Source organism: Camelus dromedarius, chromosome 8 (genome assembly GCF_036321535.1).
Source record: "Camelus dromedarius isolate mCamDro1 chromosome 8, mCamDro1.pat, whole genome shotgun sequence".
In the NCBI taxonomy this organism is placed as follows: domain Eukaryota; kingdom Metazoa; phylum Chordata; class Mammalia; order Artiodactyla; family Camelidae; genus Camelus; species Camelus dromedarius.
In genome coordinates, this window is record NC_087443.1 from 25,051,058 (window position 1) to 25,076,977 (window position 25,920).

The 25,920-nt window shown below is 43.0% G+C and overlaps 1 protein-coding gene across 6 annotated transcripts in view; it reads right to left on the reverse strand.

Annotated features, from left to right (window-relative positions):
• The window catches only part of NRG3 (neuregulin 3), a 930,932-nt gene extending 905,545 nt beyond the window's left edge, over positions 1–25,387 (reverse strand). For all 6 annotated transcript variants that reach the window (XM_010984086.3, XM_031461039.2, XM_031461042.2 and 3 more), the window contains exon 1: positions 24,556–25,387. In XM_010984086.3, the coding sequence (XP_010982388.3) occupies positions 24,556–25,387 (832 nt within the window). The remainder of the gene's footprint in view (positions 1–24,555) is intronic.
• Between the last annotated feature and the right edge of the window lie 533 nt (positions 25,388–25,920).

The window sequence follows — 25,920 nt, forward strand, 5'->3', positions numbered from 1 at the left end:
TCACGTGACTGCTTTAGAAGCCCAAGACTGTCTGTATTATTATTATGCTGTGCTGTGCCCACATCCATCAGGGACTTCTTGATCTGGGGATCCCTACCTCACCAAGGAGAAAGAGAGAGGGTAGGGAACTGTCTTTAAATACCAACAAACATCTCATTTTTCATCGAAACTTTAAATTTCATCAGTATATTACCTGCATTCATTATATGACTGGTTTGTATTCCTTACTAAAAACAAATTAAAAGCTTATATAATCCTGAGGGAAAAAAAAATATTCCAGCAAAGCCTCTCCTAAAATTCTTCACTTGCTATTATTACTATTTCCAACTAAAAATAAACCCGTACTTCAGTTGTATTTCTGAATAATAACACAGGCCCTGAATCTTTTCATGTTTACACAGCACTTTCTCAGATTACCCAGGGAAATCTAGTTTTCATTTGTAACATTTCCTCCCTGGGGCAGCAAAATTTGCTCTAAATTACACATATAAAACAAACAAACAAATTTTAGGGTAGCCTAATTTTAACTCTACATTTCTGTATTATCAGAATGTAAATATCTGAAACATTTGATGGAAATCCAGCTAAGAGAAATTTTCAGAGACTGTGGCCATCAGTGTACCCTTTTAAAATCTCAGCATAATCAGGAGAAGCCACACCGGTATGCTAGCTACACTTTAGGACATAACATTCGATACGAAGTGATGCAGGGTTGTAATTTGCAATGCATTTGTTTCAGACGCTCAGACTCTCCCAAATTCACTGGACCCGATTTCTGGAGTAACTTAGAGCAGTACATTTGCATGAACACTAAAATAATTTCACCAAGTTAGCTAAGCATTAACAGGAAGAAAAAAATGTGTTAAAAGAAAAAAAGTCTGACATTATGCACACTTAAAGTAAGTCGACACAGAGGTTTTTTTCCCCTCACGTTTCTCTTTGTTTTAGAGAACCAGTTATCAAATTCCACGGGTGGCGTCAAGGGCAATGCTGCTGGCTGCGTATGACAAACCTTTGACCATCAGAGGCCTAGAGACTGACTGTTAAGACTGTTAACTCAACCAGGTGCCCAAAGGTGGGCAGACTCTGATCGCTTTGGCAGCTCCCTGGAGTCTTCAGGGGCCAGGCCTTCGTCTCCAGGCCCTACAGTTTCATGACCCCAATACGGATGCAGCAACTCCAGGCATCACAATCCCACTAAAAGTTAGCAAGTGTAGGTCAGAACACACATGCTCTCCGGTGGCTTTCCCTCCTTTAATTCGGATAAGAAACTCCTTCCCTGCTGCCCCCAGCACAGTACCCTCTACCTCTCCATGGCCAGAAGGATGCCACCCCTAAACCAATCACTGGCACCAAGAGCAATGGCATCACCAGAGACGGCTCACCCAATCGCCCATCATCCCTCTGGGGCGCCAGTGTCCACCAACGACCAGCGTATCAGTCAGCACAGGTGACGAAACCATCTTACATCTATTTTACCATTTCGCCTAAACCAATAGGCTGTTAGGTGAAAAACAGTACTTCCGTGTCCTGCTGTTACACGGAACTGTGGTAAGTTCACTGTTCACCGTGAGAAGTGGAGGCGGTGGTGCATCGATAGTGAAGGGATTCAAACACGTAGCAGGGATTTTACAGCGTGCTTCTGCACTGCTTACCCTACTGAAGCTCTCGTCACAGCTTTGAGTGCCAGCGACTGTTACTCCAAATTTAGAAAATCTGGGAATAAAACTCATAAACTCATGTAAAATTAAGAACTTATTTATCAATCTCTTTTAAAATACCATTTCAACTTTTGTTCTTATTAAAATCCTAGGACATCTGAACTGCATAAAAAAAAATTAAGGAAATTTAAAATGAGATAAAATGGAATTTAAGTTAAAAATTTAAAAAAAATCAAAACTGACCATAATCTCACCACTCAACAAGAGTTGTTTTTTTTATAATTTTGCCTCTTATTAACCAATGCTTATTTTCTAAGATATTCATGTGTAATTAGTTATATATGGTTTTTAAGCCTGCTTTTCATACTTCACACTATACGGAAATGTTTTCCCATGCTATGATTTTAAAGACATGATGTGTAATGCCTACATCAGTGAAAATTTGTTAGCAAACCTTTGCAAGTATGTATTTGTGTGATGAACTCCCTCACATAAAATCTATGAACACATTTCTCCCTTCCTTCCTTCCTTCCTTCCCTCCCTCCCTCCTTCACTTCCTCTTCCCCTCCTTCCCTTCCTTCAGATAGAGGTCTGGAAGAATTATTGGGCAAAGGTAAGGGAACCTATTGAAGTATTTCACATCAAATGATACTACCATCCATTTCATTCCGCCTTTAATAATGCTGGTATTATAATAGAAATTATGGCCAAATTGTTAGAGACAAGAAAGTTCAGATTTTCTATAACTAATTCTGCTCAGATGATATTCAGTCACCCCTAGAGATGGAGAGGGAACCTAAGTCTGAGCATCGCCATAGGAGCCTTGCCTTGGGCTGAGGTGTTTGCAGTGCTTGGCTTAACAGGGAGGAGTTCTGTGGGAAACACAGAAATCTATCCTCTTCCTCTTCCCTCACTGCTGCCCTCTTCAGGGGCCATGTCCTGTTCTTCCCAGACCTGGCCAACCACAGGGAACAAAGAGCCTTGGATGGCTTTGGTTTCCAGCCGTTGGTGCCAACAGGGATCATGTGATTCTCAGCCCTAATCTTGCAACACTTGGCCTTCCCTCATTTCCATCCATTTCCTTCTCCAAAGGATACAGGCTGTAGGTTCTGCTGAGGTGCTTCCACTTCCTAGTCACAGAGCCACTTCCCTAACGGAATTAGCAGGTCATCCCTTCCTTTCAATCTAGTTGCCCATACAAGCCTGGCAACACATCAGAATCACCTGGGAATTACCTAGTTTTATAAAAGCTACTGACGTCTACCACTCTCCTCCCCCACTCCAAAAATGGATTCTGATTGCCCTAGGGTGGGGTCTGAACATGCGTATATATGTTTTTATAGTTCTTCCATGGGATGCACAATGCAAGCAGGTGGAGAACTAGTGAGAACACGCTCACTGCCCTGCAACTACAAGAGATCCCTCCCGGTTTACACCGTGTGGGCATTGCCCTCCCTGCCTCTCAGTGCTGAAGCAGGTGCTGGTATCGACTCCCCTGCACCCACCACGCTTCCTAATATGGTTTGCCCTTGCAGCGGGCATCTACTCCCCTCCATTCCACTCTCTACCCAATTACCTTCTCAAAATATCCACTTGCACATCTAACAAGAATGGAGAACACAGGATGCTTCAAACAACTTTCATTCCCACCCCCCACCCCCAGATCCCGCTCCTCTCTCAGACCTCCGCGTCTCAGCTAATGATGCCGCCACCCCCTCTCCCACTCAGAACAGAAACCCAGGGAGGAGGCTTGATTCACTTCTTCCTGCCTTTTTTTCACAAGAGTTCTTCTTCCAATCTGTAGGGCACATCCAATCTGACAGGCGTCATACCCACCACACTTGCCCCCACTCTAGTCTAAGCTGCTAGCGTCTCTTGGCTGGAACACTGCGATGGCCTTCTCCCCTGTCTCCCTGTCTCCAGTTGAAGCCCCTAGAATGGAGCTCCACACAGCATCCAGGGGGGCATGAACATAACACATTTTAGAACCTTCCCCCAGCTAAATCCCCCATGGTTTTCCACCACGATAAAAGTCAAGTCCAAGTTCCTTAACTTGTCTACCTCTCCGACTTTACCTGCTACCACTCTCACACAGACTCACTGTGTTGAGCACCCTGGCCATGTTTCTGTCCCTCAGGGCCTTTGAACTTTGTTTTTTCTCTTTCTGAGACATTTCTGTCCAGGTATTACCCAGCTGGCTTCTTCTCACATTTGGGACTCAGTTCAGCTACCGTGACCCCAGTGAAGGCCTCCCTGAACACCTATGTAAATTCAAGCTTCCTATCTTATTCTCCTGTTCAGCATTTCTCACTGGTAGAAACTGTCTTACTTAAGCCCGTGTTCCAGTAGGAATCCGCCACCCCCAGAATGCTCCGGGGGGGGGGGGGTCAGTGTTTGAGTAGGTCTTCATCCTTACGGCTGCCCTGGAGCCAGGCACCTAAAACAGCATCTGGCAAACAGCAGGTGCTTAATAAATCGTGGAAAAACAAAGGATCTTGATCTCATGTCACTAGCTTATGTGATCCATTCCCAGATCCATTCCCCCTTAAGCCATGATAGACATTTTTCTTCGTGCTGTCTCAATATAAACAGAAGAAAACAAAGCCCTAAGGTCTCATCCTCTGGAAATTAAATCTATTACTACACTTGGAGTTTTAAAAAATATTTATATGGAAAAGAGGAAATGAGAAGAAATAGGAGGAAGTCAATGAGGTGAGCTTTCTCCAGAAACTTAAACCAACTTATTTTATCTCAGCAAATGAAATCCTGCTTTACAGGTTGCAGAATCTATTGAGATATCCTTTGGAAGAAATGCTTCGGGAAAGTGTTCTTAACTCAGCCCTAAGAATCGGTTCTTGAGAACAATCAACCTGAAGAGAAGTGGCGTTGAGACAGGAGAGTGAGAAAATGAGAGCGGGTTCTTCACCCTACAGCAGCTTATTTCCTCGCTGGCTCATGTTTAGTGTGTCAGAAATTGAGACGTCAGGGACTGACACGAAGCTCAGTTTCAAACAGAGCATCCCACATTTTCTGGGGCTATCATACCAAAAGGGCATGCTGGTTGAGTCTGCCTTTCTGAAAGGCTGAGAAATTCATGTCCAGCTGCCTGGAAACTGGTATTTTTCTAGTCAACACTGTTGTGGGATTTAAATTTTCACAGCATCATTCTCTTCCTTTCTACAGTGCTGTCCAGCTAGATTTTTTTTTCAAACTATCAGTTCGTAAGCACAGGATGAAATATCCCAAAAAGAAAGCATTACCTCAAGTCATAAATAATGTTCAGTCTCTCATAATAATTTCAGTTTGCCCTAACTCTCACAGATCCAAACATGCCTTGGCTTTCAATGTGTAAGTTGTCAATCTGTTCAGCACCTTGGTTTACAGCAGCTTTATGTGCTAAGAAGTAACCATTATCTCAGCTTTTGAAGATGAAGAAATTGAGGCTTGTGGAGACAGACTCCATCAAGCTCAGGTATCCAGTAAGAGGCAAAACCTGGATTCAATCTAATCTTCCACACCTAACATCCACTGCTGATTCTACAGTGCACATACTCACACATGCACACACACACAGACTATAAATCCCATCATTAAGAGTGTAACTGTGATCCAAAGAAAAGTAACAACTATTACACACATTCCAATTCTAAGCACTGGTTTTCAACCTAATTAAACGGTAGTAGCATCTGATGATGAAAAACAAAACAAAAAGGTAACATCCACATTAACTGGAATCGGGAAAGCAGTCCAGATTAAATTGACAGAGGTTCCCTTTGGGCAGCTGAGGTTGACTGCTGAGGGTACTTGGACCAGTAATTTGAATATGCAGTCTGTCAGTTTGGAGGTGTCATTAGAATTTACAGGTCTGTGATACAACATTTTTGAGGGGGTTTTTTAATGTTTAAAAAAAAGAACATGTCAACATGATAGATGCTAAGGCAACCTGCCTTCATCTTAAAGCTATGAAGCTCAAAGGACAGATCTGTCAATGATCCGCAAAGCCTCAACATATTCATATTTTTTAATCCAAGTCAAATTCATCGACTTCTGGTTTGAGTGTTAGTGACATGCCAGGGAAGGACATCTCAGCTTGACCAATCGATGCAGAAAATTGGAGCAGGGTCTCCCTGCTCCTCATGGAGAAGACTTAGCCAAAGGGAAGCAGATGCCAAGAAAAAAGCAGGGGGCTACAGGATGCTGGCCTGGCCCTGCTCGTTCTCAGGTGCTTCTACTTTCACAGTGTGACGTTCAAAAATCTAGTGTCACTTCGTGACTTGCTGTTCACCTACTTCTCTGCTGCCCTTGGAGCCCACTGGGTTTCCATGGCACTTACTCACGGGAACAGCAGTAGGCCTGTGGCTGCTGGAGGCAGCCGGCTGTCACAAGGCCCAGGTGCAGAGCAGATGGCGCGGCTCTTCCCTGGAAGCTGAGCCTCATGCAGCTCAACATCCACACCATAGAGCAGAACAAGGGAAAGGAAACATCTCTGAGCAGAACACTGAGGATGGCCTGGGAAGGACAGGGACGTAAGAAGTGGGGACGCTCCCCAGGCATTGTCTACATTCATGGAGAAAGCTGCAATTTAAGCCCTCAGGACCATTAGAGACTTTTTTTTTTTTTTTGATCTCTGCTTATGTGTGTGTTCAGGCTTGTGTTCTTTGTCAGCTATGTAAGTATAAGTTAACATTTGGCATAAGTTAACATTTGGCCAAATAACCCAAGGTGCTGCAGCCCCTAAGGTCATTTAGTCAACAACAGTTGCACCTTATTCCTTAATTGCTGAGTCCTCTTAACAATGACCTTGACCTACCTTCTATCCACAACACTATTTTCGGGTTTTAAGGGGAAAAACCTTTGTTATTAAATTACACCGCGCAGCTTTAGTACTTCTGGTCCTCAGCTCTTCCCTGCAGCATCACCCACTGGGATGAAGCGGTGGATGATGCAGAGAGGCATCCAGCCACACCATGCACGCAGGCCAGAGAGACCCGGGAACCTCCCCCACGAAATCCACCTTCCATTTCAGTGACTCTCTAAAATGCTTGCTCTCATTGTAACTGGAAAGATGCAACACAGAACACCAGCGAAATACTTCTTTAAAACTATCTGGTTGGCAAAGGGTTTTTTCTTGTTGGTTTCTTTTGTTGTTCTTGATATGTAACACCCACAACAGTGGGGGCAGGGCTAATGGGAAGAAAGGGCATTCTGACACTAAAAACGCCAAGGAAGTGAACGGCTCAATCTTTCTGGATCAGAATTTAGGAATTCAGGTTAAAAACATAAGAATTTCTGCATATATATTGGTCAGAAGTTCCCAATCCATATTTTGAACGTTTCGGGTGGAATTTTATACCACAATGTCCAAATTGGAACAAACTAAATTCTCAATAGGTGATAAGCTCACATTGTATTTTAGTGTCCATACACTTCAAGCACAGAGCCATGACAGACAGGGTTTAATGTATTTTGATGTACAAATATTTTAACATGAAATGCAAAAAGACAGCTAGAAGGGTATTAGAGTATAACTTCATTTTTGAAAAAAATACATATTCATAGAGGAAAAACTGGTCTAATAGTCAACAAAAAGATAGTCTCTCGATGGTAGAACTACAGTTGACTTGCACTTTCTTCTTATTGCTCATATCTTCTAGTTTCCTATACTGAACATGCCTCATTTAATAATGAGAAAGGTGCTCTAACAAAGAGATAAAATATTAACACTCGCCACCTCAAGTGTGAATTGCATGTCACTCTGACTCTGTCACAGCTCAGAGCTGTGCTCTAATGCCACGGATGCAACCACATTCTGATGTCAAAATCCCCTCTCCAACCAATGTGCCAGCAAAAAATGCTCACAGTTAGTTAGACACATTTCTAACAGTACCTTAGAAATACCATTTCTTAGTCCTGTGTTCCTCCTGTAATAGCCTGGAAAATTCAGCAAGCAGGAATTCTGTTTAACTCAGGGAGAAAGATTTTGTGATTATATCTAGAACTGGATGAATTTATTTATACTTCCAAACGACATACTTTGTGTGTGCCAGTAACTCCTCCAGGCCTCATCATACCTCTATTTTTGGCATCCATTTACTTTTATATGTATGCCTATATATACTTCGCAATAACAGACCTACAGCTGATTACTAAACTCCACATTTGTCAGGGGAAGAATAAGGAATTCTTTTTTAAAGTTGTAAGCAGGCAAAGATCCTGGGACTTTAGGACGTAATCAAGTCACACGTATGGAACACACTGAAACCTGGGGGGTTACTAAATGCTGAACTGCAAAATATCCCACCAAAAAAAACACACAGAAAACTCTGTGTGTGCATGTACGTGTCTGTATGCGTATGAGAAAGAGAAGGAGAGAGGATGGGGGGCGGGGGAGCCAGCAGAATTGGTGACTCAAAAATTCCACTAATATCTGAATCTCAAATTTAGAACTTGGCCTTGGGGAATCTTGGCCAGGAGGAGACTCAGGCAATGTCTTGTCCAACAGCCTCATTTACAGAAGAACCTGAGATTCCAGAGCTGAAGGAGTCTACCCTGAGGTCTCAAACAACTGAGAGACCTGCATTCTAGAACCAGGTCCAGTGGCCTTCCCACTGTGCCTTAATTACTTTTCTCCCATTAAAAACCACTCTTCTAATTATCTGATTTCCAATTTTCTTCGGAAGCAAAGGGGAAAAAATGTAACAATTAACGAACTTATGCAAAGGAACATAAACTTCCTTAGGGGAAGGCTCCCCAGCCTCTCCCCAGGCTCCAAGAAAATCACCTCCTGTTCATCAGATTCTTTCGTTCACAGTTTACAACATGGTGGAGCATCATCGTGGAAGTGGCAGACAAGGCATATGGAGATTTTAAAAAGCCTGGATAATCTATAAACTTCGGAGTCCTTGCTCAGATGCCTAAAGTGGGCTGTCCTGCTAATGCCACACTGCTACCCACACCAAACCTCAGACGGTAGATGGTCAGGATGCTCAGCCACAGAGTCTATGCATCAAACAGCTTCTGGGAACAGCCTTCCTTCTTTGAATCTCTCTTTCCCATGGCACAGGGCAATAGCTCTTTTTCATCAAAAGCAAAAATACTCTAGAATATTCAAACAGCCCTATTTTCCCAGCATGAAAGCATCTCTATTTGAGGAAGGTCCAGAGGTTCACCTGATTGCATGTAACTGATAACTGAAGATTAAAGTGGACTTCCCAGCACAGCAGTGATGAGCCACTGACGGAACAGGTAGGGGACACTTCCCAAAATGCAGTATGTGTAAATTATTTTTTATGCAATTCATTTCCTATCTTGTAGCTGATATCTGGAAGAAAGAAAGCAGTTCTAATAGAGGGAGCAGATGATTTCAGTTGGCAAAGTAATAATGTCTGGAGAAATGTGAGAAAATTCTGCGGCAAACTTCAGCAAAGTGTTTGAGTTCAGAAGTATCGGTGGCCAAAGCTCGCCCTTCTCTACGGTTTGCTCACAAAGAGACTCTCCTGCCAGTATAAAGACTGGCAACTTATAAAGACTCCCTGACTGGCAATTTAATTCCATTTTCACAATGGGAAATAATACATAAAGACTTTCTATACCTGGCAATTAGACTCTTCAAACCTTAATACTCAGATACACAGTTATTTTATGGCAACCAAGATGAGATCACACATACTCACTGTGGACAACATTTTCAGTTGTATTACTGCACTGTGGAGGATGAGAAAGCTGCAAGTTGCGAGTTGGATATATGTTTGATAAGTCTTTATTTTTGCAAATGTGGATAAAAGAGAGAGAATGCAAACACTGTGATGAGTTAATTCTTTAAATCTATATAATTTTGAAAAAAAAAGTGTCTATAAAGCATTGTTCTAATAAAATCATTCTAGTGTTTGCTCTTTAATATCTATTTTCAATACTTGTGCTCAAATGAAATATTTTAAACAACTGCACCCTAGCATTAAAGTCCTTACCACTGGTAATACCATTTTAAAAAGTTAACTGAAGATTTCAAATTGTGAACAAATTTTACAAGTTCCTTCCTTCCCCTCCTCCAAATAAATGAACCACTATGGCTCCAAGCCGATCCAGCTAGCTGAAAGGCATAAACCTCTCCTTGCCATTCTAGGAGATGATTGTTCAGACACCAGTCCCTGCAGAGTTCAGACACACAAAGCCTATCAAAAGGGAGCAGGAAGGAAGAAATTGTGCTTCGCAAGCAGCAAGTCCTACTGGACCTTTTTTCTTCAGGGTTAACATTTTTGTGTTATCCACTCATTTACAAGTAATAGAGCTCTTTACGATTTTTATAACACTCAGCCATTTGCAGTGCATTGTAGGAAACAGCATTTCATTATTTACCATAAATTACTCAGAGCTGCTCACGATGAAAGATGAGCATCAGTGTGGTACCACAGAAGGTCAGTCAGAAGCTTACAAAACCGAATGATGAAGGGGAAACGCAGACTTGATACTGACTTTGTTAAAAAGCCCATCTACAGCTTTGCTGCCTTCCTTTCAAAAATAACTTCCGATCAAATACACAAAGACCCAAACAACTAAAAAAAACCTTCATCTAAGTCAAAAAAATAAACTGAAAACATTCCAAGCAAATAACACTAGTATGTGTCAGCTGGCTTATTATAAACGTTGACATCAGTGAAAATTATCCGATCAGTGAGAACTATAGAAGGAGAGACGCCGTTGGCTCTTAATTCTCACTTCACATTTGCACTTACACAGTGTTACAGCCCCTCTGTCTGGTAACAAGGAGCAACCAAGGCAGCTGGCGAGAGTGATGAATCTGATCGTGAACTGAAGGTTCTCTCTGGCAAACAAGGTGGGGTGACAACTAATTTCAGCTGTCGGTATGTAAATGAGCGCATGCAGCTTTGGAGTCTAGGACGGGAGCTCTCTGGCAGGCCAAAAGGGAGCCTCATTTCATAGACATCCATCCTCAGAACTCCTGGGGCAGCAGCACCTTTCCCCCTCATTCCTCACCATGTGATGAATGCAACCAGGGAATCAACCGTTCCTTTGGCTTCTGAATGCCATGCAATGTCTGCACTCAATCCCAAAAGGTGCTGAGGGCCTTCTGGAAAGAGGACCTCAGATGGAACCAGAGAGGTGACGGGGCAATCAATTCATAAAATAGCTTTTCTGCCTCTGAAAAAAATCCGAAGTCACAGTTTAATTTAGGGGAAGCAGTAAAATCAAGAAATGTCTTCTTGTTATTCTCCTTGTGTCTCCACTTGCAAATTTTTAGAGATCTGAAAGCTACTATTTTGGGTTAAATCTAGGGCTGTGTTGATGTGACTATGGAAAAAACTTAACATTTTAAAACACACCAGCTCTTCTGCTTCTTGCAGCACTTTAAATGAAGAGGCGCTGGGATGAAGTCAATGCTTAAAGAGACGCAGCGCAAGTCAGAGACCGTATCTCTAAATGAAGTGGGACAAATTAGCCTTGGGGAATCTTTACAATCTGACGCTTGTTCCTTCACGTCATCCTGGAGACCTGGCGTTCTGTGACAACAGCAGATACTCTGCAGATTCGTTGCACCAACCCTGACTGGCGTTTCCCACAGAGGCGTAGCTAAGTCCTCCAAAACCCTCCCTCCTGAACCAGGCCCTGCCCTACGGAAAAGGTGAGGCCCCTTCATTCATTTCAAGAGACCCTCTCTGCCCACCAGGCCAGGCACACAGGCGAGAACCACCTGTTACTTCCCTTTGACATAGTAACCTGTTAATTCTACCCTCGTTCATGACCTTTTAGTCCCTTGGCCTCACCTGGCCTTTCCTCTGCCTAAACAAATTCTCCCTTGGAACGACCTATGTCTGCTCTGATCACTGCCTTTCTGAAAGGGCCTAATACACTTTTCAGATGAAATCGCACACTTCAGCACTTAATTACTCGCTGGAACGTAAGCTCTGGCCTTCTTGACAAAGCCATAGACGCAGATGATGAATTAGCTTTCCCGCCTATCTTGCACTCTGATACTTGCAGAACCGTGATAAAGTCACTCCTGGATACAATATGGATTACACGTGTAAGATGTGTGAAAAGTGTGGTACCTTATGCTGCATGAGAAACACACCTGACATGGGTGAAGGAAAATTTTATGTAACACAAACACAAGGTATCCACTCAGAAAGGCTTTAATTGAACAGGAGTGAAGGGATCAGCATGGAATTTCACAATGCGAGGATCCCGGAGGACAAAGGAAGCCGCCGAAGTCAGGAAGACCCCCCCGCCCTTGTTAGACTGTGAGGCGTGAACAACGAACACTGAGAGTGACAATCCAGTGTCTGTAAATGGAACCATTCATACAGTCAGGCCACCACCCTGGGAGCATGATGTGTAAGTCAAACGAACGTTTTGAAAGATTTCTTTTACACACTTAAGACTGTATTGATGTATACAGACAGTGCACACATCATAAGTACACAGCTTGATGAATTCTGACAAACAGAACTCACCCATGTAATTACTACCCAGATCACTGGTATGTCACCAATACCCTAAGCCCCATTTCTTGGGTCTCCTTCCAGTGACCACTTGCCTCCCTCCCAAAGTTAATCACTGTCTTGATTTCTAATGTTTAATATCATATACACAGAACTGTATTTTTAACTGAAGTATAGTTGATTTACAACGTTGTGTTAGTTTCTGGTATATAGCATAGTGATTCAGCTATACATACATTCTTTCTCATATCTTTTTCCATTATTGATTATAAGCTATTGAACTATAGTTCCCTGTGCTATACAGCAGAACCTTGTTGTTCATCTATTTTATTTTTATCTATTTTATATACAGTATTTTGTATCTGCCAGTCCCAAACTTCTAATTTATCTCTCCCCTCCTTTCCCCTTCAGTAACCATAAATTTGTTTTTTATGTCTGTGAGGCCTTTTCTGTTTTGTAGGTAAGTTCACTTGAGTCATTTTTTTTCAGATTCCACGTATCAGTGATACCATACAGTATTTGTCTTTCTCTTTCTGGCTTACTTCACTTAGTGTGATCATCTCTAGGTCCATCCATGTTGTTGCAAATGGCATTATTTCATTTTTTAGGCTGAGTAGTATTCCACTGATAAAAGTTTCTTTGTATCATTTTTTTAGATTCCACATATAAGTGGTATCATATGATACTTGTCTTTCTGTCTGACTTTTTTCACTTAGAATGACAACCTCTTAAGTCCATCCATGTCGCTGTAAATGGCATTATTTCATTCATTTTTATGGTTGAGCAGTATCTGTGTGTGTGTGTGTGTGTGTGTGTGTGTATACACATCTATATCCAATCATCTGTCCATGGACATTTAGGTTGTGTCCATGTTTTGGCTATTGGAAACAGTGCTGCTATGAACACTGGGGTGCAGGTGTCTTTTCAAGTTAGAGTTTCCTCTGGATATATACCCAGAAGTGGGATTGCTGGATCATATGGTAAATCGATTTTTAGTTTTTTAACAAATCTTCACACTGTTTTCCATAGTGGCTGCAACCAAACTACATTCCCACCAACAGTGTAGGAGGGTTCCCTTTTCTCCACACCGTCTCCAGCATTTATCATTTGTGGGCTTCTTAATGATGGCCATTCTGACTGGTGTGAGGTGATACCTCATTGTAGTTTTGATTTGCATTTTTCTGATAATTAGTGATATTGAGCATCTTTTCATATGTCTTCCTTGGAGAAGTGTCTGTTTAGGTCTTCTGCCCATTTTTTGATTGGGTTGTTTGGTTTTGTTGTTGTTGTTATTGAATTGTATGAGCTGTTCGTATATTCTGGAAGTTAAGTCCTTGTCAGTCACATCATTTGCAAATATTTTCTCCCTGTCCGTAGGTTGTCGTTTCGTTTTATGGTTTCCTTTGCTGTGCAAAAGTTTTTAAGCTTGATTGGCCCCATTTGTTTATTTTTGCTTTAATTTCTACTGCCTTGGGAGACTAACCTAGGAAAAATATTGCTACAATTTATGTGAGAGAATGTTTTGCCTGCGTTCTCTTCTAGGAGATTTATGGTGTCCTATGTTTAAATCTTAAAGCTGTTTTGAGTTTCTTTTTGTGTATGGTGTGAGGGAGTGTTCTAACTTCACTGACTTACAAGGCTGTCTAGCTTTCCCAACGTGACTTGCCTTTCAGAATTATACTTTTGTTCTCTTTTTGTTCACCAATGTATTTGTGAGCTACCCTAAAAGACTTTGAGCACCACTCATGAACAAATTAAGGGCTATGTGCCCTACAAATCACCACTTTCCATTGGCCTATGGAATTTATCTATTTGTAGTCCAACTACCTAACTTTATTATGTCAATAAACACCATATGGATTCTTTGAGAGGCTTACAACATCTAGTAATCTTTGAATTGATCACCCCACCTATTCGTATGTGACTTAAGCCCTCCCTTATAAGACCCAGCACTACAAATTAGCCTTTGCCTTTGCATCTTCCTGTCATTTGATCCTTAAAACAGACCAGGCAATTGGTTACTATCCCCATAATTGATTGATTTCTGTTGGCTCTATCCATCCTTAGCAATATTACTAAAGACTACCCAACTTTTGCTGACTTGGAAGAGCCATTTAGTACCTCAGTAAACTACCATCTTTTTTATACCCTTATAAAATGAAGGCTAACAATCCAAGGCCCAGGGTAAGGCACCCCTGGATTCAATAAGGCATTATTTCCCATCAGCAAATGAAATGCATTTGTATTTCTCCACATCTGCATTTCATAGCAGGAACCCACCTCAGTCAACACTTTAATGCTGAAACCACCGATTAAGACACAAACTCTTAGACTAAAAAAAAATTCACAGAACCAAAGCCAATAACTCAACTGATTCATGGATCTAATTCTTTACTTTTTCAAAAGTGTAATAACTTCTAATTAGAGAGAAGAATTCATGACCATTAAATAAAACTTAGAAACTACAGCAAACGGCATTCCTATGCCACAATCTAGAATCATCACCATAAACAATTTTGCAAACTTTGTTTGACTATAGTTACATTTATTAAATCCATTCATTGACATCGCTTTCTGTAACTGGCATCTTAGATAATTTTCTCCCAAAAAGTTTTAGAAAATTATATAGCAGACATTTTCTAATATATTTTAAATTATTAAAAATAAAAGGTAATGGCTTTGTAAATCTATCACATAGGTAAAGTAAAACCTATTTTATTTGTTATTTATTTTATTTGAACCTAAAAACATACAGATGCATTCACTTGCCAAGTATTTGGCTAGAGTATCCAAGGCTTTTCAATAAGTAAATTTCTGTGGTCTTTCTCGTGAAAAACCATACCCAAAATGTATGCTGTGATTTTTCAGTTTCTGCTTATTTACTGAGGAATGAGAACTTAAAGCCACATGTGAAACAATCCAAGTGCAGATTTCTTACAGATCCTTAGCTGTATTTTCCCTTAAATTTGCCCACAACTTCCTCAACAAGCATTTTTTAAGTGACTTAACTTTATGGAGTATATCCAAAGCAGTCAACTTACGTCTAATAGAAACTACAATTAATTCACGGGTTTGAATATTATTTAAACACATTACCTAATTACAGTAACAGGGACAACCGGCATAAACAGGTTTGGGAGCTAGCACAACGAACTCTTGGTAAACACACCTTCCATTTGCTCGAGGCAGAAGCCCTACCTGCTGTGGCTGTTCAGCATGAAGGGGGCATCTGCCCGTTTTTTTAAGGCTGAAAAGAGAGTCTCATCCTGAAAAGTCAGTTAAATGGGAGTCAGTCAAGACAGTGTTTAACGGAAACGTCTCTACATCCCACTTCCACTTTTTTTATTCCTAGAGTCTCTAGATTTTGCCATCTTGCTGACAAAAACTCGTTTCACAATAAATTTGGGCAAGCAAGCTCCTTTCCTCTTTTCTTTATGAGGACAGCTGTTATTCTCAGTTGATGGGACTCAGAGTCTCCTGGGATTCTGGCAACACAGGCTTCCTGACACTACAGTAGGCCTTCCCTTCAGCATGGCTATGCAAAGACTATGGAACCTGAGCTTAGTACTTGACCTATTTCTGTTTTCTTTTCATGAGTTTGCAAAAGTAGAAATCCCCATCATCCTTTATTTTAACCAACAGACTATTTTTTTCTCAGGGATCCTTGCTACACAACGAAGTCAAACAATAAAAGCAATGGCTGGGTCCGGTTAGCGGTGTCCTTGGCAGACCATCAGGGTCTCACCAGAGTTCCTCTTCTTAGGACCGCTGGCCAGTCAGTTGTGGGTACCTTGCAGCATGGGTCCAAGAGGGAATTCAGATGCTCGGTGGGAAGCACTGCGTATGCGCGACACCCAACATTTACTTGGTAGGCTTGGTATTTGGGTGTCAGCAGAACCGCAAGGCTACTACCCCAAATGTTCCCTGACTCATCTCCATGGACCACTCTCAGCATATGATGCAGTAACTACTCAATCAAAAGCAAGTTGAGAATGAGCAGAGAAGACAATTTTGGCTAGATTTCAGGAAGCAGAAAACTAAAGTCTGTAACTGTTTTCTGTCATTGTTCTATTGAATTACCTACAAGCAGCCACAGGAGTAAATAGAGACTTAAGATCAAGGAACGAAAATTTAGAGGAACACATTCTTTATCTTTTATTGAAATATCGCCTAAATTTCCCCTTGGACTGAACATCAGGGCAATTTCTCTGATTAAAAAGGCTCCCTTTACAATAGCAAAGAACAATTATGAGCAGATACGCCACTTATGGAGTTTATAATGGCAAACGCCACCGTCTATGAGCCAAAGGCCTGAAAGAGATATTTCGACACTGTATCAATGGGTTAGGATGTGGGTTGGGGAGAGAGAACCTGTAAAGTGATCTTCTCATCTGCCTGATCCTTCAAACCATGCCACTTGCACATGCTCAAGGCAAACTATTTAACCAACTGAAGCTCAGCTGGATTATCTGCATAATTTGGACGATCAGACTAGGTTACAGGCCTAGCTGACTGTCTTTCAATGTCTGTTACAACCAACAAATGAGACAACGTGTATAAGGTGCAGGCCCTCTGAGTACACAGTAAAACCACACAAATGGCAGTTCTAATTGCTATCATCTGATTTCTCAAGCCCCTTCCAAGACTGAGATTCTGTGAAGAATTCTCCCCCATTTCTGAGAGTAGAATTCAAGTCAGAGTCTGATCCCAAAATGATGATGACGGTATGGTGTTCTCTTAATGAACTGCGAGTTTCCTGGCAAGTCACAGGAAGATCAGGGCCAGGCTCATATGCAGTCATGGGAAGGGTGTCCTAGGAAGTAGGCTGATCTGTCCAAGAATTCTTATTAAATGCTCAGTATAAAAATCCTCTTCTCACAGCCCTGGCTGTAACGTATCACTGCTGAAGTTGCTGCATGCATGCAGAAGCCCTTATTTTCTTGCTCTTACAGCCTATACCGCATCCATGACACACACTATCACTTCTAGGAAAAGTCCTCAAAGGCAAAATCTCATCACTGGAAGCCGCTAAACTTCTATTATTAAAGTTAATTCTGAATTCAGTTTGTAGGCTTGTTTCTGACAAGCCTCTCTTTAGGCCTGGGAATGACAATCTATGATTTATGTACAATCACCAAACTGTCTTGAACAATAAAAGCTTATATCAAAAAGAAGTAGTATTTCGAAATATAACACAGGATGAAGTTTCCAACAAACACAGACTTGAAGCAAGATGTTTTCAAAACAAGAGTATTAAAGTTCCCTGAAGTACAAAGGCACACCTCTGAAAAGAGCTCTTGGATGGGTGCAGGCAACCTGGTAACCCCCTGGAACTGAAACTATAGTAACTCCTAAATTAAGAGGGGAAGAGAGCTCAATGTAGCCACTGCCTATTTCACTGCAGTCCCCTCCAAACCCCACAGACTCAATGACAATAAGACAGGGTGGAAGTGGAACAAAAGGAAGCCATGGGGGCACTCCTTCATCAAGGATTTTCAGCTTTTCAGCTTTTTATAAATTTCAGATTTGTAGATAATTCACACATCTTATTCATTTTCTCCCAAATTTCAGTTCCTCTCTTTGATAAACATATGTGCAAAACAGACTTTATAAGACCGTCTACCAAGCAAAGGATGAGAAACGGTGGGTTCTAGTTCGTGACTAAACTTCCAAGGTGACTGGAGGTGGATTTCCACACCACAGTCTACTGTGTGTCCCGGGGCATCAGAGAGGAAAAGAGGGGAGACCCGCCGGCACCAAGAACAATCATCCCTCACTGTGAGGGAAGGTCCCTCCAACTAGGGAGCAAACCAGCTCCAGTATTTCCACTGAATTCAACGGGCTGATGTGTTTTTGGATGAAAATATCTAGTCTCTCCACTTCCCATTTCTCTTGACATAAAAACATGTTTGCAAAAAGAACGCTTGCAGCTTATAAGCTCTTCTAGAAATGGTATACAAAGCAAGTTACTATCATCACCCCTTCATTACCCTAGAGGAGAGATTAAACTGGTTCTTTGAGATTGCAGTTATCATTTAATATAAGTTTTTGGGTTTTTTGGGTTTTTTTGGTTTTTTTCCTATACTAATCCTTGTCACCTTCCCACAAAACTTTCTAAAGTATACGGTCATCATGGACTTACATTTTCGATACTATAACCACCAGAGGAATCACTTTCCTAACCCTGAGCCAGCCGGCTGTCACCACCCCTCCAGTGTGACAAACACCGTCAGGCCCACTGAACCATGAGGTCACAGCCACCAGGACAACCTGAAGGAACACACACACATTCGCAACCTCCTTTCAGATTGTGTGCTTCCAACACTTAGCGGGGGTAACAAACCTGCTTAGGCCAGTTGTTCTTATTGTAATTATGCAATTGAGTTAAATTTTATGTAAGCCAATGATACATGATTGTGGCAATGAAAGACAATTGTGGTTTCTATTAAAACATAGTTGAATGCTTTGAAGAAACTCCAAATGGTGAGTTGTTTAAAAAAAAAAAAAAGAAGAAGAAGAAGAAGAAAATTACTTTGAATTACATGGAAAATTACTTTGAATTACATGGAAAAGACTCCCAGGGCAGGGGGGATAGTATAGTATCTATGAAGAATCTGGGTTCAGATTCCTTCACCAGTGTCCTTGAAGAAGAAACAAGAAATTAGAGGTGTAGTTTATGGGAAAAAAAATAATAAGACACTAAGCTCAAATTGACAGACAAACACTCAAAAAAATTCCTCAGCCCTACATCAAGATATGGGAGAATGAATGCTTGTATATATTTGAAGTTTTATTTTAATTTTCTGCTTTTTAAACCATTACTTTTATAGACTTTTTAAAATTAACCAATAAACTACCAGCATCATAATGCCCCAAATCAATGTTCAATAAATATTCATTAAAATGAATTAAAAAATCAAAAGATGATATTATGAAAACAACATAATTATATGAATGGATATACTAGTGTATGTTCAACTGTAGACTGTTTTATGGAATCAGATAATAAGTACTGTCAAAATTAGTATGATTTGTAAACTGATCTATTGGGACAAAAATGGCCATTTGTCTTCCATCAAGTTCTTGGAATTTTCAAAACAAATTGTTTTAATTAAAACAAATAAAACACCAAGACAATTTAATAACTCAACTGCATAAATGGGCAGAATTTTTTTTTCTGAACTTTCTACATCAACTTAGTCTAACAGGTCTTAACAAAAGGGTTGACTTTTAAAACAACTTGAAACAACAAGCAATGTTAAGAATATCTAAGAAAAATTCTTTTAATGACTACTGCTTATACTATAAACTAAGAAATAAAGGGCTAAAATAAAACAACCCAAAGTTTGTAAGGGGCCTTCAGACAGAGCCACAATCCAATTCCACAGAAGACTGGATTAGACAGAAGTACATGAAGTCCTGAGAGAAAGGGTGGTAAAAATGAAACACCAAACTAATCATGTGTCCTAATACTTTCAGTAACAGTCACATGAATGGATTTAGGTACATTTTCATTCTGATGTTATAAAGCTTTAAATTAAGTCTATTCCTCCCTCCTGCCTCCAACATATACATGGTTTGGGAGGAAACATTTTTGAGTGTAGACAAGGAACATTTCTAGGATCCAAAAATGTCTCAGTGGTATTTGCTAACGCAGTACCAGCTCTGTGCCTCACCCAACACAAAAGTCTAAAGATAAAAACAGATTCAAAGGGAGAAAAATGAATTTCAGTTCTATTCACAAGCAATTCAAATGCATTTCACAGGCTTAGATTTATGGCTCTGTCCTTGCTCTTATATATTTCAGGGCCAACTTTCATGTTTCATTTTCAACACTTCAGATAGAATATTGAGATATGTTTGGCACTGGAGATGAGAGGTTATGAGGAAAGAATTTCTACAAAAGAAGGGAGCTGAAAATCACCCTTCTTCTCATTGTTTCGTGCAGAGGAGGAAGGGCTGGGAAGGCATGCCGAGGGCGGAGAGACGGTGTTCCTCTCCACGCCGGACCTCCTGGGACAGCACTGCTCTCAGACTCTGCACCAGCACTCCTGCTAGGGCTTACTCTGGATTTAGAGAAGTTGGTTTCTTTAGTAGCACAGAGAAGTTGCCACAAACTAGCTTTTTTGTTTGCCTGTTTTTCTTTCTGACAAGCTTGTGGATCAACACTGTGTTTTTAAAAAAAAAAAAGCCTACCTGGGAAACAGCACAGATACAAAGGTAGCTGGACTCACCAATCAAACATGCAAAAGGGGACTGAGTGAGCATCGCCAACCCCTCACATCTCAGTCACGAGGGGCGGGGGAGGAAGGCTTAAATCACAGCCTCAAGGCACTGAGAACAAACCAAAAACGGTCCTAAAAAGAGCCTTGCCAATTCTATGCCCACACCTCTCCCCCTCTTTTTCTGTTAGGACCATGAAGCACCACCTAAGTATCTGAAGAGTGAAATCTACAGTATAATTGACTAAAACAGAAAGTCTCGTAATTCTGTATTAAGGCCAAAGGAACACAAAACATACTCAGGTTGCAGCGTGTGCTCATAAAAAAGCTGTCAGGTGGATTTCATAAGAAATGTTGATCTCGATCTCTGAATCCTCTCACATTGGCTACCACTCATGATTGGGGTCAGTACCTTCTATGCTGGAATTCATTTGAATTCACACAGATAAAAGACAACATAGGAGTAACTGTATTTAAACAAATTATATCTGAGGCTGCTTACAAAGTAACTAAGAGTACTCTTAACGGAAGACTTCAGATGTTTAAAAAAGAATAGATAGAAAAATAGTCAGTGTTATCAATGGCTCTCTTCAAAAGAACAACAGGTTTGACCAAATAAAGTTTTACTTAAATAGCCTTGGTTGTACTAAAATTATCACCATACCATGTTACACATCAATGATAGACTCTACATTTACTTCTTAACTAAATCCGCTATTCAAGACTTGTGATCTTACTAGAATTAGTTACATACCCTCCAAATACGACCCAAAGAATAATCCATTAAAAGTGGCTCTTTGTCTTTATTGCTGGAATTTAGCCAAAGACTCTAGTCTTCTACCTGTTAAATAGCGCTTTGCGCTGAGTAAAATAACAACCCACATTTGCACTGACAACATTTTAGTCTGTTTCAAGTCTGAAAATACAACTCAGTGTGCTCTAAAAGGATGTGCATACACTGGTCAAAAATCACTGCTCCTCTACTGTCTGCAGGAAACCTCCCTTCAGACTGAAAAATTTGTAAACTAACCACATACTTCCAGTTGCAAAATGCTTCAAAGATGTTTCTGGTGACATAATCTCTTTAAGGCAGTATGTTCAAGATCTTTGTTTTTAAAGCATCTACAGGAAAGACAAGTCCTGGGCAACTCACTGGGAACCCAAAAGATCTCAGTAACACAGAAGAAAGTTTTGGTGTGGCTCATGTTCTAAAGATTGGACGATAAGAAGAATCACCTTCCAAGTCCTTCTTCTCCTCCTTCTGGCCTTTCAAGTTCAATTTTCCTCTGCCTTTGATCCTACAGAAAATTAGACACAGCCTCCCAAACTGGGCCTTCCCACAGCAAATACAGCTTTTGCTTACAAAAATCCTATTACCCATCAGCAAGTGTGTTTATTCTAAAGTGAACCAGCCTCTCGCACTCCAAAGAGCTGTGCTGCCTTACAGACAATATCCTTCTGACTGACCTAAGATGAACACAAAGACATTCATTCTATAAGCCTTGTGTTCAGTTCGAAAGCAAAGACCTCTGGCAATTAAAGAAACTGTAAGTTAATTTAAAAAAAAAAAAAAAGCATCATTCTTAGCTGTCCTTGGGTGCTTCAACACAATCTATGCCTTTCATTAAAAAAAAAAAAAAAAAAAAAAAGCAAGAAAAAAAGAAAGAAAAATCTCTTGAAGTCTTGAGGTAGGAGCTAGAAAAAAAGGGGAATTTCTCTCCTGGGAACTTTGGTGACATAATCGAACAAGTGAAAAATATAAATGCAAGCTATTCAAGCCATTCTTCAGCAGTGCTGATGATCCCTCAAATGAAATCTGTATTTCCTTTTGTTAATCATCCTGCAACCTTGGACCAAAAAGAATAATTAAACTATCCTTTTTCTTTAAATTACCATACAATCTACCTATTTAAACTCATCTTTTATGGAAGCTACATAATCTTCCTTTCATTAAAATTTCCCTTGTTGATATGGGCAAACCAGGTCAGTTTCTGCTGGATTTGCAGACTTGCATTTTATCCCTTAATTCAACTCCTTGTTGAAGGTTTAAAAAAAAGAGCAGGAGCTGAACCTCAGATACACATAAAACAAATACTGCTTATATGTCTAAGTGAACACTGACACCATTTACAGAGTCTCCCCCCCTTTTCCTTGGGGCTGAGAGCCCTGTCAATAATCATTACTTATTAAACAGGCTGCCATTCCCTTCTACAGAATGTAGGAAGGGAGCATGGAGGGGTAGAAATCATTACCTTGGGCTTTTCTTTAAAGACCTCCGGAATGGAAAGCAAGGAAATCAACTGAGAAAGAACAGGAAATACCCCCACACACACAATATACAAGCCCCCCACCACCACACACGCAACAAGGCTGGGAAGTGTACCCACATTCCATTTATTCATATCAACTGTATCAACAGAAAAGATGAAAAACCTGGGGTCTTCAGGATAGACGCATACAGATTTTCAATTCAATGACTGTGTTCACACCTAACACTTGCACATCCTTTATCTCTCCACAAAACTCAAGCAGCTAGATTTTTGTTGAGAGGAGCCTCTATACACCTCCTGAGAAAATGTGCTCTCAAAAATGACTGCTTCAGCCAAAGGAGAGAGAAGCAGTAAGTTACCGGTTTGACTGCCATTCTGGTTTGTGGCAGATTCCTTCCCTTTCTCTCTTCTCCCTGCCTCCCAATTTATCTTTTAGCCTATGTTTTCCCCCAAAGCAGAGTCAAAAGGAATGTCTCTCTTGGACTTTAATCACAAATACAATAAATCCACACACACACACACAAAAGTTTCAAGGGTTAAATCACACTCCAGGTAAGACCACAGGTCAGGGAAATGAAAAATTCCCAGACGAGTGAAAAGCTTCCCGGGTATTCCTACTCAACAGTTAATGATGAGCACTCTTCCTTCCCCTCCAGATGTTATGGCTCAAAACAGAAACACAACATAAAGGAAGCACAGCCAGGCAGTTTTTGGAGACAAGCCTTGCACAGAACTTGAACTGGCAGGCAACGGGTTTGTCCTAAATAACCTTCACAGGTTGCACAAACTGTTCTTAGAATCCTGATCAATAGTCAGATTAAGAAGCTCCCTAAGATTCCTTACAATAAGAACACAGTTGGGTGGTGGGAGGGTGGTGGAAGGTCAGTCAGTCATCTGAAACATTTATAAAGATGTAGAGAAAATATACACCTCCTGGACAAATAGAAAGATACCACGCTCGGGGTAAACTGGCCGGTACTGGCAGCAATTGAGCCAAGGTTGAAGAAGCTACATTCAAAGAGTGACCTGTTTCCAAAGGGCTGGATTTCCTCACCCTTGAGTGCAGGGAACTTTGTCCCATTTCGCCTATATTTTTCAGGCACAGAGGGAGGGGAGATGAGGTTCACATCCCACCTTTGGGAAACGAACAAAGCAAATGCTTGGTACAGCTGAAAAAAACTCCTCCGTCAGGACCCTAGAGGCAGCAGCTCTGCAGAGCTCCCTTCATATTCCCCCTAAATCCACAAAATCCTTCCACACCTTGGAATGGCCGTGGGCAGGCTGAGGGGTGATCAGTTGAGCCCTTCGCCAGGGAGCGCCTCCTTTCCCTACCTCCCACAATGGCTTCTAATTAACCCTTCCTGGTCCCTGCCCGGGTCAGGACTGCTGGAAGTGTCTACAGCTTCATTGTACCAATCTCTCCATCAAATCATCACCGCTCCCCCGCCCCCAGTCCACCCCCACATGGACACAATTTCCCTTCCTCGTTTAACGTCGGTCAATTTGCATGTGCTTTTCTTTCTCTCCTTCCCACGGGCCGGGAAAGGGCTCAGTGTGTTTGGAAGGCCCTCCCTCCCTCCCCAGCTCTCAACAGGAGCCGGATCCCGGAGCTCGCCAGCAGGTCTGCAGTGAAGAGGAATCACGCTCGCTTTAACCCCTTGAAGGGAGTTAGCTCTCATTTGGGACCCAGTGAAGTAGGGCCCATGGAGCTTGACTGACAATCTCCCTCTGCTTCACACCACACCTACCCCACACACGGAAAAAAAGCCGGCACCTTTTTCCTCCCTTGTGGCCAGTTTTAATTCTCTCACTCCATGTTCCAAACCTGGAATGGGGGGAAGGGGTAGGTGAAGGATGCCAGAAGACAGGCGGCAAGGAAAAAGACAGCAGGAGGGCAGAAAGGTAACTCAGTAGTAAATCAGAGTTCACAGTGTTTACTTACGAAATTTGGGGCTGGTGCTAGTTTCTGGCGTGGTGGTGGTAGTGGAGGAGGAAGATGAGGAGGAGGAAGAGGAGGCAGCATCCTGAAAGGGAGACAGGGTCCAGGAGGGAGTAGAATCATGAAGGTAGGAGGAGGTAGCGTATGCCGCAGTGGGCCAGGAGGGCATGGCCTGGGTACTGGGGGTTCCTGGCACCGGGGGTCGGGAGCCCGGAGTGCTGCTAGTGAAGAAAGGGGCTGTCGTGGGCAAGACCGTCGGGGGGGCCGCAGTGTTCCGTGCCGTGGTGGAGCGCGGGCTGGCCCGAATGGGCACCCGGTGCCCGGGAAAGCGAGTGGGCGCCCGCGTGATGGTGGTCAGGCGGGTGCTAATCCGGTTGGGCGTCCTGGAAGAGGCTGCGCCGCCGGCGGAGGGGGTGGCGGGAGACGCGGTGGAAGTGGTAGTGGTGGTGGTCTCCATAGCCTTGGGGAAGGAACTGGGCTTGGAGAGGAAGAAAGGGTCCTGGCCCATCCCCTTGGAGTCCACCAGGTCGGTGGGCACGTATTCCTTGACGGAGCCCACCACGATCCATTTGAGGAGCATGAGGCTGAGCCCCAGGCCGATGAAGCCGATGAACAGAGGCACCACGCACAGCCACGTCTGCTGCCGGTTCCACACGATGCAGTCGCTACAGCGTAACTCCCGGGGGGGCTCGGCCGCCCCTTCGCCGCCGCCGTCCGGGCCCCCGCCCGCCGCCGCCGCCGCCGCCGCCGCAGCCGCCGCGGTGCCCTCCTCGGCCGAGGCGGCGGCTGCCGAAGCGGCTCCAGGTGGCGAGGCAGCGGCCGCCCCTTCACTCATCCTAGGAGCCGGTCTTCACCTTCGCCCCCCCGAGGGCCGCGCCAGAGGCATGGGGCCGCGCGGGCCGGGCGCGGGCTCCGGCGGCGGCGGCGGGCTCGGGCGCAGGCAGCGGCCGCGGCGGCCGCATGCAAATCGGTTCCCTGCCCCCACGCCCCTCCCCCCGAGAGGCGGGCGGCGGGCGGGGAGCAGAGGAGCGGGGGATGGGACGCGGGCCGGGGAGGGGGCGGCGAGGAGCGCGGAAGAGGGGCGAGACGGGCCCCCGGCGCCGTCGGCCGGTCAGGGAGCGGCGGGGCGCGTCTGCAGCCCGCCAAACGGCCTCCTGCGCGCCAGGGTCCCTCGTCTGCTGCTGCTGCTGCTGCTGCTGCTGCTGCCGCCGCTGCCGCCGCTGCCGCCGCTCGCCGCCTGTATGCGCTCCAGCCGCGCTGGCATCCTCGGGGCGCCGCGCCCGGCCGGTTCCCCGGGGCGCCCGCCTGAGCCGCCACTGGGCCTCGCGCCGCCTTCAGGGGCTGAGCCGGCCGGCGGCTGAACGCCGG